The sequence below is a fragment of the Asterias rubens genome, chromosome 5 (genome assembly GCF_902459465.1).
Source record: "Asterias rubens chromosome 5, eAstRub1.3, whole genome shotgun sequence".
Lineage (NCBI taxonomy): Eukaryota > Metazoa > Echinodermata > Asteroidea > Forcipulatida > Asteriidae > Asterias > Asterias rubens.
The window spans coordinates 11,024,243-11,040,148 of record NC_047066.1 but is presented as its reverse complement, the minus strand read 5'-3'; the positions used below and the strand labels follow the sequence as shown (position 1 = coordinate 11,040,148).

General features: G+C 37.6%; 1 protein-coding gene across 39 annotated transcripts in view; it reads right to left on the bottom strand.

Moving 5' to 3' along the window:
• The window catches only part of LOC117290624 (neurogenic locus notch homolog protein 1-like), a 61,376-nt gene that overhangs the window by 1,982 nt on the left and 43,488 nt on the right, over nucleotides 1–15,906 (bottom strand). For 38 of the 39 annotated variants that reach the window (XM_033772128.1, XM_033772129.1, XM_033772127.1 and 35 more), the window contains 10 exons: nucleotides 15,763–15,882; nucleotides 14,086–14,199; nucleotides 12,719–12,844; nucleotides 11,820–11,939; nucleotides 10,851–10,958; nucleotides 9,111–9,227; nucleotides 8,108–8,218; nucleotides 6,933–7,052; nucleotides 5,536–5,643; nucleotides 4,330–4,443 (listed from right to left, as the gene is read on the bottom strand). In XM_033772128.1, coding sequence (XP_033628019.1) covers nucleotides 4,330–4,443; nucleotides 5,536–5,643; nucleotides 6,933–7,052; nucleotides 8,108–8,218; nucleotides 9,111–9,227; nucleotides 10,851–10,958; nucleotides 11,820–11,939; nucleotides 12,719–12,844; nucleotides 14,086–14,199; nucleotides 15,763–15,882 — 1,158 coding nt within the window. The remainder of the gene's footprint in view (nucleotides 1–4,329; nucleotides 4,444–5,535; nucleotides 5,644–6,932; nucleotides 7,053–8,107; nucleotides 8,219–9,110; nucleotides 9,228–10,850; nucleotides 10,959–11,819; nucleotides 11,940–12,718; nucleotides 12,845–14,085; nucleotides 14,200–15,762; nucleotides 15,883–15,906) is intronic. The other variant, XM_033772112.1, reaches the window with a different exon arrangement.

The following is a 15,906-nucleotide window of genomic DNA, read 5'->3' as shown; positions in this document are numbered from 1 at the left end:
AAACAGTTTTGCAAAATGAGGGTGTTAACTGGTTAAGTGTATGGGTAGTTCTAAGTTATAAGGATGTGCTTGTGATGGGGCTACTTGTTATCACCAGGCCTGATGCTTCATTGTTTTAATGCAGGCATGGTGTTATCCTTGAACAAAAAAAAGTATTTTAGGACAATTCTATTGAGGACACGGGCTGACCTACATGTTCATGTGGTATAAGCTTTCATAGACTATACATACTTATTCAAGTGTTCTTACTAATTCAGTTTCAAGTTTTCTGTGAAATGTTACATTGATCTTCCTTTTTTGTACGCCTTGGGTGTCTCTATTGAGACAGATGTGCGCGTTATATATTTATAATTATTACTATTATTAATCATAATATTTCCTATTTAAAAAGTTCCAAGGGCAAACACAAAAAGGGAAATCAGAATAAGATGGAATGAATCATGCCTGATTATGAACAAAAAGTGTTTCCTTAGCAAAGGGCATCTTTTGGATATAAATTTCGACTGGAACATTGTATAAGAAAGCACCGGGGCAGTGACCGGGCCGGGCACATTGTCATTAAATGCATGCCTGCCTCAATAAAGCATCAGGTCTGATAATTACCAGGTGCATTTATACTGTAAAAACTTGGGTGTTAAAATTTACACTATAGTGTGTAGTTCATTATACCATGGAGGAAGGAACCAATGAGAGAATAAAATTTAACTTTAATGCAATTTTTTGGCACAAATTTGTGTTACTTTAACACCAAAATGGTGTAAACTGTAACTCTTTCGTTGCAGCTTTATTATGAAAACACACATAGTGTAAATTTTAACACCCCAGTTTATGCTATATACGCCTCTCTTATAATATTTATGCATGAGGTACTTCACAATCTAACAAAAAGAGGCTATAGGCGCAGCCAGTGCAAGTTGGGGCGGACGTGCCACCATAGCCTCATTTATGAATTATGACGGCATGCATAAATATTAAGAGAGGCGTGTAGTCCCTTTGTGAGAGAAACTTAGTATACACTCAGGTTTAGGCAACAGAAATTATTTTATGAAAGTTGTTGTTCACCAACTGAGAATGAATAGAAAGGAAATATATCATGAAGAAAGCACATGAAAGTATTTCGTCTATTTGATTTTTAACACGAAGAGGTCACTGTTAATATACAAGGTGAAATGTGGGTTATAAGTTTTGAATACCAGCAGTAGGTTGGAGATCAAACATGCTGCAAGGAATTATGGTGAAGAGTATAGTGGGAAGGACTAGGTTATTGTTAATAGAGAATGACATTGAAACGTTTTGATAATATACATGTCTATACATTTCAGTTCTCATATTCAAACAACAACAAAATACCCAGTAAAATACAGCTTTCTATCACGTACACATCTTTCAAATATTTGATTATAAATAGTATAACACCTGCGCTTTGGAAATAAAAGATACACACGCTTAAAGTAGTATATGGAAAAATGACAGGCTACTCTGAAAATACAACTCTCACCAAAAGTTTGCATGGTGCTACTGCAATCACAAAGAAAACATAGTAAATCATTTCTAGACTACAAATTCTAACAAAAGCCTACACCTTTATTAAACTAGAAATATATGACCAGGTGGAAAGCAAAAGTAGCAATGAAAGTGCTTTTAAAACATCAAAGTAATAACAAATTAATTATGACTTCTTAAAACCCGTCACAAACTATCAAGGCACTGGACACTAATGGTAATTACTCAACATAATTGTTGGCATAAAAACTTACTTTGTAAAGAGTAATGGAGAGCTGTTGATGGTATAAAACATTCTAAGAAACGGCTCCCTCTGCTCAGAAGTATTGTAGTTTTTTGAGAAAGAAGTAATTTCTCAGTAAAATATTTGAATTTGTTTCGAGACCTCACGCGTGAGGTCTCAAAATCAAGTATCTGAAAGCACACAACTTCGTGTGCCAAGGTTTTTTTCCGTTCATTATATATATATATTTTTTTGCAGAGATACATCATGTGAGAAGACTGGTCTTTGACAATCCCTATAGTGTCCAGTGTCCTTAAGAAGCTCTACGGTATTGGGCCAAGATGTAAACGGCTAAACAATTTTTGGCAGTGAAACAGGACATTCCCAAATTGCAGGCTGGGGCTGTGGCTACGGCTGCGGCTGAGGCTTAAGGGTGTCAATAAGAGCAGTCAACGCTTCAACTCATCTTCTGGCAGTGATCCAGCCGTAGCCGTTATAGCTGCAGCCGCAGCCTCCAATTTAGACACAAAGGCCGTGTACGAAACGGCGTCTCCGGCTACAGCTACGGCTAGATCGGGCACGTCTGCCTAATATTCTTCAACCGTGACAAGGCGCGCTGATCTAGCCGTAACAGCTGTAGCCAAAGTCGCCGTTTCGGGCACTGCCTTAGGCAATGTTTATAAAGCAATACAAGGCTAGAATGAAGAGTCAAGAGAGTCGTCCAATTGCCTCTTTGCTTCTTGATGATATGGAATTCATATCCAAACAGATGTCCAAAGGTAAATTTGTCTAAACCCTTCGTAACTTAAACTTTTAAACGAGCATGTGACTGACAATCCCCTGACATTTGATTGAACAATCTGATGTAAGATCTGAAAATTGTTTCAAGGATCGGAAATCGGCCAGCAACCATAAGTTAGTGTTACCAAATGAAGGGCATGCTTTTCACAATGCATTTTGCAAATTTCACTTCTAATTTTGCTAATTATTGTTTACTAACTCAGCTCAATGTGCTTTTCACCACGTTGAGAGTGTTCATGAACTGTGAAATTAATAGAAAGATTAGCTTTTTCGTTTTCGTACCCAACTTGCATTCAACAAATTTGCCAGCCTTTGGATATGGACTCCTGTGAATGTTATTACACAATAGAATAAACTCTTGTCATCATGCAATGATAATGTTCACTCGTTGGGATAAGGGAAGCACGTCAGGAGGAGTGCGGCAATGTAGCTTCTTTATGGTTGAGCGGTGGTAAGGGTGCTTAGCAATAGCCGTAGATTATCTGGTGGGATTGCTGTGAAGACAGGGAGCCAATGATGAAGTAAAATGAAAGTGGATGTACAGCATTGCTAAAGGCTTAAATTTAACATGAACTCCGTTTTCAAAACCACCATCATCACACCGAAATCGTTCTCAATACGTTCTGAAAATTGTAGTCTTGGTGCAAGACGTTGTTATTCACACTATCACTCAACTATCGCGACCCCCCCCCCCCCCCGCGCGCTCCCTCCTCGCCTCACACATTACTATCGTCTTGCACCAAGACTACATTTTTTTTCAGAACGAGTCCGGTGTGATGGGTGTTTGCAGCACACACTGTAAAAATTATTCTCTTTTATAGCCTTCCAGACAGACTCTGATAGGGGCGGAACGTGATGCCATTAATTTTTTTTTTTTTGCATTTATGCCATAGGTCATTTTGGTTGCTAAGCAGTTCGCAATAGTTAACTCTAATGTAACATGTGAAAACACAGACTTGCTGTTACCAAGAAAATCAATTGACACCCCCAGTTTATGCAGTGCATTTTCCTGCATAGTGCTGTTTCTTAGTGACAACAACTTCAACAACGTCTCGAGCTCAATTCAGTAATGCAAACCATTGAAGCAGCAAACATTTAAAATTAAATAATATCTAAAAGGCTAGCCCAATCTTTGATTGATATCGTTGTGAGATTTAAGCGTGGTAACTACTAAAATTGAGCATTGTCCTTATCAGTAGCTTCAGAGGCCTAGTAGGGAAATGTGCATGCTGCTTCACATCGGTTAGTTGCCAATCATTTTATTGGAAAGCAGCAATGTGTTCCTCGTATGCGTGTGCTGTGCAGCATAATGATAACATTTCTACCTCCATGGTATAACACATGCCTCTTACCAATAAGATGCTGAAGGCACTTGAGTAACCAGAATAATGTTAAGCCAGTTTATTGAGGAAGAAAATCACAATATGGTCGTTTTATGTACCACCTAAAACAAGGGTTTACAAGCGCGCCGAAGAGCGCGTTCAGCAGCCACACAAGAAACAAACCGGAGCAAACACCTTCTCTTGGAAATAAGTGTAACTGGGTTCTATTACGTGCATTACACAACTGTGAACACGCGGAACCTACCGCTTCACGTCCCATCCGCAGGACGCACCCACAATGGTCAAAATGTCTTGCTTAAGGACACAACTGTTTTAAGGACACAGTAGCTACAGTCAGGACCGGGACTGGAACCCACACTCTGTTTATCAGAAAATCTGGTACTCTTAAGCATTCAACAAAGACACACCATGCACGCTTCAGCCCGCTCCCCACACCATAGCCACATAACATGTACATACCTTTCTCGCATGTGGAACCAGTAAATCCTGCCTTGCATGCACAATCAAACCGGTTGACACGGTTAACGCAGACTCCATTGTTCTTACACGGGTTGGAGGCACATTCATTGACATCTACAGGAGGAAGAACAATAAAGCCATGTTTATTCAACGTTTCTCTAACCTAATGACGTCATCAATGAGGTCATTATTCCCCAAAAGATGCGGTTTCATCTATTCACTATTGCCTATGCACGTAGTAAATTATAATATTGTACACGCTTTACTTTTGTTCAAAACTGTTAGCCGAACACGTACAAAAAACATATAAATAACAATAGTTGTTGGGCTAACACCTAAAAACTCAAAATTAGATGTCAGATAAACTTTTTGTTCCGAGGAGAGAAGGAGTGAATGGTTAAGGCAGTGGACACTATTGGTAACTACTCAAAATAATTATCAGCATAAAACCTTACTTGGTGACGAGTAATGGGGAGAGGTTGATGGTATAAACATTGTGAGAAACGGCTCACTCTGAAGTGCCATAGTTTTCGAGAAGTAATTATCCACGAATTTGATTTCGAGACCTACGATTTAGAACTTGAGGTCTCAAAATCAACCATCTAAACGCACATAACTTCGCGTGGCAAGGGTGTTTTTTTTTTCTTTCTTTAATATCTCCCAACTTCGATGACCGATTGAGCTCAAATTTTTACAGGTTAGTTATTTTATGCATATGTTGAGACACACCAACTGTGGAGGCTAGTCTTTGATAATTACCAATAGTGTCCACTGCCTTTAACTCATTGTTAGGCCGGGTTTGAGCATGATAAAATATCATAAAATGCTTTTGCATGTTTTGGTAAAATGGGTGCACTGATAAAAGGTGGTCTCATTAAGAGCATTTGTTTGCTGTTACAAATATAAAATTACAATTAGTGACCATATGACACTGAGCGGAGTTGTAATAATGAACGATTTGGAAAAGGATATACATTAACAGAAATAAAATAAGACAACAATGTTGATTGTTCTCAAGTATCATTATTTACAAAAACAAAATTATCTTTGTTATTGAGAATTTAACTTCGGTAGAGAAAAGCTATTGACACAACTATTTGCATGGGGGACAAACAAAGTACTAACACATCGGTGTATGAGGGTAAAAACAACATATTTGATTTAAAAAAATTGTATATCTCTTTCTAAAATGTCCTCGTTTGTTACCTTCCTCACAGAGAGTTCCAAGATATCCCATTTCGCAGATGCACCTGTTGTTTGCAGCATCACACGCAGCCCCGTTCATACAGCGTCCATTCAGATTGCCACACAAACCTAAACATCACAAGACAGAATATTATATAGGCTGTCACTCGGTAGCGAGTATGGCTATCAGGGGAGTTGGGGATGCGGAGTTTGAGTTGGCAAGCCTTCTCATGAGAGTATAGGCCAAGCCTGGCTGATGTTTGACGGCCACAGTATCTGCATTGGAGGGATGCTTCCTCGAGATGGACCACTTTCTCGTGACGCCGCATCCTCCTAATCTCTGCAGCTTCTGCCCCGGCAACCTCAGCTGACGCAGCCCCACTCTTGGTGAGTACAGCTCCTTAAACCAATGTTCTTAGTAAGTTCCCGGGTAGGCCCCTACTATTTTTAAAACTTGTTTTTTATTTAACCAATTTTCTTAGCAAATTCCTTGATAGGCCCCTATACTTTTGTCTAAACTTGTCTTGAGACAAACAAATGTTTTTTACACACAAAAAAAACGATCTCCTAAAGTTGTTTACTTTTCACACGAGTGTTTATAAAATATTTAAAAAAACTATACATGATTGGTAGATCCGACAATCGGTTGCAGACAGAGTTTTGAGGGATAAACCATAATACATGAAATAAAGAAATCAGTAGATATTTGGTATTTGATCATCGTGTAAGTCAGAAGAAAATAGTGAAAAACCATTTACATATTCAGAATATTTAAACACATGTTTTTTTTTATTTATTGGGGCAACAACAACTGAAATCAGCGATTGTATTTTTTTTAGTCTATTAAAATTTGCTCTGCTTAACCATAACTAATTTGAAAAAGTTACCCCGTAGTTTCTCTTCTATATTTGTGAATATGAATATATTTCAGAGGTTAATATTTCACAGGGGGAAAAAGTATTTAGTATGAACTTCATATTATTGGTTTTTAGCTTTCAGAACAAATGTTTAAACAATGGTTTTGTTCTTCCGTCCAGGGGCCAATTTAATAGAGCTGCTTAAGCAAAAAATGTGCTTAAGCACGGAAACAGCTCTCTTATTTTACACATGTTACTGGCCAAAATTGCATGCCATATACATTGATTGTGACTGGTATTTAGCTGTTGTTTACATAGCATAACATTTGAGTGGAGTCTTGGGCGGTAATCTGATTTTACTAAGAAAGGATTTTTTTTGCTTAAGCAATTTTTGTGCTTAAGCAGCTCTATGAAATTGGGCCCTGTCTTGTACATTTACTTCAACCTGCAGGCCTGGTTAGGACACTTTAGGCCTGACATAAGCCTTGCCTTTCAGACCTTATGACAATTACAGTTTTTCAAACAAACATTTGTACTAAATGATAAGAGCAGTGTACATACCGACTTGAGTCTCACATGTCGTGCCGGTGAAGGTGCTCGGACACACGCATGTGTAGTTAGTCTGAAGATTCAAGCAGGTTGCTCCATTTTTACATGGTTCAGGTGAACAGAAATTGATAGCTGAAACGAGAATAACATTTATGTAGGATTTTATTATTATCATGAACTTCAACCTGCAGGCCTGATTTATGGGAACTTTAACTTGACATAAGCCTTGCCTATCAGACCTTATTACAGTCAGAGTTTTTTCAAATAAATATACAATAATGATAACACAGTGTCCAGTGTTTGTACATATCGAACAGAAAGTGATCACTGAAAAGAGAATGTTTTTTATGTAGGATTTGAAACTCTGTGTGGTGTTCAGGTATAATTCATAAAGGGTCTATTTCTATAAAGACAATCTGGAGAGTTATATGTACTGGACTATGTAGCTGTACTTTTATTCCATGTAAACTTTCCATGTGCTTATTACCCATCGTGCACCTTGTGCTCAATGGTGTGTCAGATAATGGTTGGACAGTCGCCTACATCCCTACCCAAGTTGAAGAGGTGTTAACAGGGTTGCATTTAAATACATTGGAAGTAGTTTCCTGGCCCACTGTCAGAGTTTGATTTCCGAAAAGGCAATGCTAATATAATGTGCTTTGCATGCGTTGGTTCGGATCCTTTCCTCGTCGCCAGGGTGTTCTTGTATCAATCGTAAAAGGTCTAAATCTTTCAGGACAAACTGGAGAGTTTGCTATAATATGCACTTATGCCAATGGTGCGACAGATGGTATTGAACACTACGCTCTGCATGGTGGAAATAAGATATCGTAAGGTTTGCGGTAACACTAATGTTGCAGGGGTTCCGAAACGGAAGGTTTCAACTCGACGTCTTCATCAGTGTGCTCTGATCGTCTTTTGGAAAAAACTGGACTCTGGAATATTATGTTTTGAGTAAATTTTATTACTAGTTTCCACTTTAGCCATAAAGAAGCATATATCAGGAGGGTTGGATCGATATGACGTGTTCCGTGAGCCCTGGGCCGAGTGTTTCCCTATAGGCGTACCCAGTGGGCAATGGGAAACTGACCTACCGAGTTCGGGCAAAACAGTGGGGAAATTTCGGCACAGTAAGAAGACGTAGCTGGTTTTTTGTGTGGAAACTTCACATCATTTTGATAACTTACCATTTTGGCAGGTTCCTCCAGTGAAACCATCAGGACATAAACACTCTGCTGTGTTCATGTTGTTTAGTACGCACATCCCACCATTCATACAATTTACCAACTGGCAGTGATCTGATCAATAGAACAGAGGCAATTAATTAATAACTAGGGTTGATTTCACCAAGATCTTTATATATTGATCTTAACTGCCAATTGATCTTAGTTGCTAAGAAAAGCGTGGTGTCACAATACACATCACTATGGTGACAATGAAACGTTTGTCTTCAAAAGCAAATGCTATGGTAGTTTGGCTCGTCACCTTCTGCTGGTAAGCATACTTTTGCTATGCTTAGCTTGTGCTTAAGCAACTCTATGAAATTTGACCCAGACAGGAAAGATAAGCAAATGTTCCTACTTGAAGGTGGAGTGAGTTGACATCGATCAAGTAAACTGACTGCGGTGAAATCTAATTTAGTTTTGGTGCGATCAAAGAGCAATTTTAGTTTTTATGTGACTTAAACCTACAACCTCCTTATACGAATGCCCGAAAGAGTAATTGACAAAATAGGGGGACCGCCAATTAGAACCTGATCACTTAATAATAATGATAGTAATAATAATAATGATAATTATAATAATAATAATAATTTATTATTAAAAAAATGCCTTCCATTTCACAGACATCACAAAGTGTTGTACAGTTAAAACAGAAGAAACAGTTGTTACTACAGAAAAACACCAATATTAAAATATAAAACATTTTAATCAACAAATATGTTTTGACAAGTCATTCTTAAAAAGGTAAGTTTTCAGATAAGATTGAACAATTTCAAAATGTATTGGTAGATTGGATGATTGGACTTATTCGGATGAGCACTAATGATCCAAAGGTCACATGTTTAGAAGCTTTCAGACTCAAACTAAACACTGCTGAATTTTATCCTTGCCATCACCGTTCAATATTATTCCCTTTAAATGAAAATAGCGCGAACATTTAAGTGGAGAAGAATCTAACGAGACTAACCTGTCTGACAATATACCCCACTAAAACCATTTGGACACATGCATTCAGCAGTGCCCATAACATCCGTACAAGTAGCTCCATTCTCGCATGGCATTGTGACACAAGTAGCTGGTGCCGCTAAATTGAGCAAAGAAAAAGAGTTTTCATTAACGTAAGATTTCTCAAATAATAGACCATTTTCATATGACTGCACTATTGCCCCCTTCGCAGCTTTACGGCCTTGTCATTTATAGTCCAGACATTGTTTTATATGACCTCGGAAAAAATTGCAACAGAAAGTCTAAACTGTTTCACACCAAGAGTATATCCTGTATAACATATCAAAACTCTTAGGCAATCCGAGTGGGAGAAAGTGTCATGGCGGCCATTTTTCAAAATGACCGCCACAAACCCGATATTTCCCAATATCTCCGCTTCTAAATGACTTGGGGCTTTAATTTTAAGTGCTAAACATATATTTTAACTGACAAGGAATCAAGTGAATTAGGCAATTTTACAACTTGGAGGCCACCAAATACAGTGCGTGCTACGAGAACACTTTGGTAGCAAATACGTAATTTTGCAAGCAATGACTTGATCCTTAAAGACAGTCGACACTATTGGTAATTGTCAAAGACTAGTCTTCAAAGTTTGTGCATCTCAACATATGCATAAAATAACAAACGCGTTAAAATTTTAGATAAGATAAGATAAGATAAGATAAGATAAGAAGGTTTTATGGTAATAATTTTTTTTTTAGTATTTACCAAACGTGTCCACTGCTTTTAAGATTAATGTGAACATTCAACTGTAATACATTCAACTGTGAATGACTTTACTTCACAGAGATTGAGCGGATTTGGTTGCCTATGCAATTTGCTTGGTGTAACGTGGCCCTTACGTATTATTATAGGGGTGATTGGGATAAAGTGTTTGCTGTAGTACATGTACACGTCTTAAAGCCACTTGACACCTTTGATAACTGTCCAAGACCAGTATTATCACTTGGTATATCCTAAAATTTGCATAAAATATCAAATCTGTGAAAATTTAGGTCTTAACTGGTCATCGAAGTTGCAAGAGAATAGTGAAAGAAAAAACACCCTGTGGCACAAACTGGTGTGCTTTAAGAGGCCTAGTATAAAATAATTCAGGCCTGACGTATTTTATTATGCATCTGAAAGCACACAAGTTCAGGCCTTCAGACCTGAAGTCTTTTAATACTTGAGTGAGAAATTACCTCTTTCTAAAAAAAAAATACATTGCCCCAGTAGGGAGCAGTTCCTCGCACTGTTTATACTACCAATACCTCTTCATTGATCATTACCAAGTCAGTTTTCAGGTTTAACATTATTTTTATTAAAGGGAATGTACACGTTTGGTAATTGTCAAAGAACAGTCTTCTCACTTGGTGTATCCCATCATAACCATGAAATAACAAGCCTGTGAAAATTTGGGCTTCATTGGTCATCGAAGTTGCGAGAAAATGATGAAAGAAAAAACACCCTTTTGGACGAATTTGTGTGCTTTCAGATAATAATAAAATACTTCTATAGCTAGAGGTCTTTCATTATTTTTAGTGAGAAATAACCTCTTTCTCAAAAACTACGTTACTTCAGAGGGAGTCGTTTCCCACAACAGTTTGTACTATCAAAAGCTCTCTGTTAATGTTTGTTTTGAGTAATTACCAAACGTGTACCTTCCCTTTAATTACCAATAGTGATTCTGAAATGTAAGCAAACATATCAAACTGCAACTTACTATCTTCACAATTGTCTCCAGAGAATCCCATTTGACATTGACAAGAAACCACCAGGGTGTCGCTGACTGAGCACGTTCCACCGTTCAAACAGTAGTTAGAGCAGCGATCTGAAGATTATTAAATAAAATTAATTGGAAAACGAGGATAATTATTACATTTAAAAACAAATCTCGAGCGTGGAAGCCCATTGACTCATAAATGGGAGCTCATTGACTAAAAAAAAGGTTCCAGTCTGGAACCTCAATAATTGTAATAAAACATTTGGCATGGATTTGTTGACCAGTTTAGTGATTCCCTTGGTGTTTTTTTTTTTTTTTTTTGCTTAATCATGTTTTGGTTTTGCTTTTGAAGTTGATTTTGTTTTCAATACAATCACTGACAATGGATTACTCGGGGAGGGTTAGGAGCCCGCTGAGAACCCTTGACCCCCACCCATTATCAACAAACTGCACACACAAATATTTCAATAGGCCTACATTAAATAGCTCCCCACCTCGAATTCTAAACTTGAGGTCTCGAAATCAAATTCGTGAAAATGACTTCTTTCTCGAAAACTACGTCACTTGAGATGGAGCCGTTTCTCACAGTGTTTTATACTATCAACCTCTCCCCATTACTCATTACCAAGTGAGGTTGATTTTGATTACCAATAGTGTCCACTGCCTTTAAGCATTATTCCCCAGCTTGCCCACCGCCCAACCCTACCCTCTGCAGCCGACCTATACATTTTCATCACTTTTTGTCACATTAGTGCACACACATCATCACTTTGTTTGTGTTGTAACTTTTCTTGGCATGTACACAACCGGCTTATTGCAAAAAAAAGTGTTGTGCCACATCCTTTTGTCGACTTAATCAGTATTTTGAAAAAAAAGACACTTCTCTTGTGGATTGGTAGTAGTGAATCTTGTAGGGTATTTAGAATCTTAAGATTAAGAACCTAACTTGACAGGTAAACTGTCTCTTACCGGTGTCGCATTGGTCACCCGAGTGTGTGTTGGGGCAAGCGCATTCATATGTCTCTGTGTCGTCTGGTTGGTAGACCACAGTACATGTGCCTCCATTCGAACAATACTGCATGGGGCATTCTGGATGGGAAAGGCACAATTTAAAATTAGTTTTATCAAAACATTGCCTGATGCTGCTGGGAAGAATATTTGCTGAATAAAACTGGCAGATTGAATGTAAAAGAACGCGATAATCAGGCTCTGGTGTTTCTGATCAGCAGAGTGTGTGAGTTTGAGTACCGGTCAAGAAAAAAAATCAGAGCAAAAACAAAAAAGCAATTGAGTATAAATACGTACACAAATTAATTAAATGTTACATCTGGGATAAAGAATCTTATTATTGCTTTAAACACACACCAATGTGTTTTTACAAGCACTGGAGCCTATACAGAGAGCTTTCTTAATATTTTTCCCCGCTGTAAGATACTGAGTGTACAGTGCTTAATGTCAGTGCACACAGCTGTTTGTTTCAATTAACTTTGTGGTCCTTTGTTTTATACAAATCACAGTGTGGATGTGTTGAAGTCCACATAGTGTTTCAAAACAAAACAAAATCAATCTTTCCTGTTATTTTTTTCCGGTGCAAGCCTTGAGTATAATATGGTGCTTTGTATAATGGTTGTTGTAATTCAATCTGTGGTCCAGTAAAAAACACAGTGTGGATGTATCTAAGTCCACAAAGTGTTTCAAAACAAAAAAAGTTTCGAGCTTTCCTGTAATTTGTTGTCCGCTGCAAGTATTGAGCATACAGTGCTTTGTATATAATGGTTGTTGTAATTCAATCTGTGGTCCAGTAAAAAACACAGCGTGGATGTATCCAAGTCCACAAAGTGTTTCAAAACAATAGTATTGTACTTTACCCATTGGACTTTCACAGTTGTTTCCTGTGTACATTCGAGGGCACACGCATGTATAGCCGTCGGGATCAGTGTTATCCTCATTGCATGTACCGTTGTTCAAACAAGGACTGGAAGTGCATGGTCTATCTGTTATGGTCAAAAAAATCAAATTGGATTAATGTAATAAAATCATGTTGAACCGTTTTGTGAAGTTAACTGTAAGAGATCTTTACCTTAGTTCCTCGGGCACATACTCTGAATGGCTAGATAACGAAAACGTCAAAAGGAGACCAGCCGTCGATTTCACCAAACTCATTCTAACTTAGGATTAGTCCTAGGACTTAGGACGACTTAATTCCGTATCCTTATACGTTAGGACACAATGTGCCCATCCTAAGCTAGGACGGGTTACCCGTCCTAACTCGAGATAGAATTAATCCTAATGTTTCATGAAATCGGCTGCAGGGTGGATTTCCTATAGTTAAGACTACTCTGATCAGCATAGTGTGGGCTCGAATCCCAAGCCATGACACTTGTGTCCTTAAGCAATACACTTAACCATTGCTTCGCCCTTCGTAACGCATGTAAAAGAACCCAGTGCACTTATCGAAAAGAGAAGGGGTTCGCCCCGGTGTTCCTGGCTGTTATACTCAGCGCCTTGAGTACCTTGTTTGGTAGATATGTTCTCTTTGTGTCTGCCATATTTCCATATCAAACGAAGTCAAATTCGAAAGAAAAAGGTCAACAGCTGATTTCGGTTGTTCAACGAAATTAAGGGCAAGGTGTTTGTTACATTCTTAATATTTTACATAATTTTATTTGTCACTAATTCACCCATCAATTCAAGCCCTAATTTTCACAGGTTATTTTTTTTCTCGCGTATATGGTTGATCAACCATTTTATATACAGTGTGCAATTTGTCAGCTCAACCAATCTTGAATAATACCTTTGCCTCTTACTCCCTTTCAGCTTTTAAACACACTGGACACTATTGTTAATTGTCAAAGACTAGTCTTCTCAAATCGTATATCTCAACAAATGCATGAAATAACAAACTTGTGAAAATTTGAGCTTAATTGGTCTTCGAAGTTGTGAGATCATAATGAAAGAAAAAACACACTAGTCACACGAAGTTGTTTGCTTTCAGATGCCTGATTTCGAGACCCCAAATTCTAAATCTCAGGTCTCAAAATCAAATTCCTGGAAAATTACTTCTTTTTCGAAAACTACATAACTTCAGAGGGAGCCTTTCTCACAATGTGTTATACTACCAACAGCTCTCATTACTCATTACCAAGTAAGATTTTATGCCAATAATTATTTTGAGTAATTACCAATAGTGTCCTGTGCATTTAATGTATACTTTTGTATATAGACTTGTACTCACACAACTCGCACATTGTACCCATGTAGCCCGGAGAGCAGGAACATACATATCCCGAACCACTGGCTGCACATGTTCCACCATTCATACAAGGTCCTGACTGGCAAATACTAACAACTGTTGGACAAACAAGAAAAAAATATCAAATCAGTACACGTCATTTATTTCATCATAGAGCTGCTAAGCACGAAAATTTGCTTAGCATGAAATTTCTTCCTTGATAACAACAGGGTTACCAACCATTTTCATGTGATTTTCAGGATAAGCAAACAACAGCTGATTACTATACAAGCAATATGCAGCAAATATAAATTTTGATGGTATTCATGTTTTTATCAAGAAAGAAATTTCATGCTAAGCAAATTTGCTTAGCTCTATGAAATTGGGCCCTGGTTGTGAAGCCAAGGACTCTCAGAAAAGCGAGCGAACCACCGTACTAGCTAGGAAACCAATGGAGAGGAGGCAAAGAAGAAAGTTTCAGCTTTAGTTATGGAAGGAAAAACCTTCAAAATGCCCAATGGAAATACATTCACAGTTGACAGACAAATATGAGCAGACCTTCTTTCTATGGGAAGTGTAAATCAGAAGTACTCAAGAACTCAAGTTTCTTTAACAACAACGAACTAAAACAAAAGATTCATAAGTCAGATTCCAGAGAGTGCTGTCACACTGGATTGTACAGAAACATATACCTATATATAGAATCATTTAAAAACCGCTGCGAAACTTACAAAACACAGCATTTATTTTATATTATGACAGAAAAGGTAAGATCCCAGAGATATCTGGCGTACAAATATAATATGATCAGAAACAGAAACCTATAAAAGAAAGGAAGAAAATCACCCGAAATGACACATTTTCAAATTCAAGACGGTCATAACCAGGAGAAAAAAAAGGTCTACCAAAGAAAATTAAAACCACCATGAATGATCTAAAGTGCAATATTGAGAATGAACCTGCTAAGTTGAAATTTAACATGACACATCAACTGTTCTAAAGATATGTCTACATGTAAAATGGCACCATTTACTTTTTTAAGTAACCTATTTTTAAGCCCATTTAGATGCGAAGAATTCACTACCAGTACCACGCCAGATAACTACAGCTACAACCATGGGATTTGCCAAAACAGATGATTTATAAATTGTCAAACAAATTCTGAATTGTCCACATCCAGTAGAAAATAATTTGACAATGACAAGTAAACACTTATATTTCTTGACAGGAGGATTCGGATTAAACAAATATGGCAAAAATTACTTGATTGGATAACTAATTTGTGAAAATTTTTCTGTATCACCCATGTACAAAGATTTAAACAAAAATCCTCGGTGGTTTTTTTTTCTCGTGTTTTTTTTTCCCGGGCTACCGAGAATGTTGGTAAAGTTTATCTAGAAAATAAAATAAAAAGGTAAACTATACCAAGTTTCACATAAATAACTATGCAGCTTTAAGTTTTTGCTCTGAAAGGATGAGGTGACTTAAAGAGGATGATTTCGAGCAGTGAAGGAAAAACTGTCCACTCAGGCAACACTACAAGAAAGACCTGAACTTAAGTTGATTCTAAAAACAACCATTTCTTAAAAAGAACACTGGAGTTTTCAGAGCCAACACATTCACACCTCCTCAGTGATGATGCAAGGAACATTCTAAGAAAGAGAGTTTTTGACATCTTACTCATTTCACATAGGTCTCCAGAAAAACCTTGTGGGCAATAACAAATGAAGGAATCCGATTGGTTGAGTCCACATGTTGCTCCGTTGTCGCATGGTGATGACGCACACGGGTCAGGGGTCGCTTTGCAATTAAAAAAACATAGTA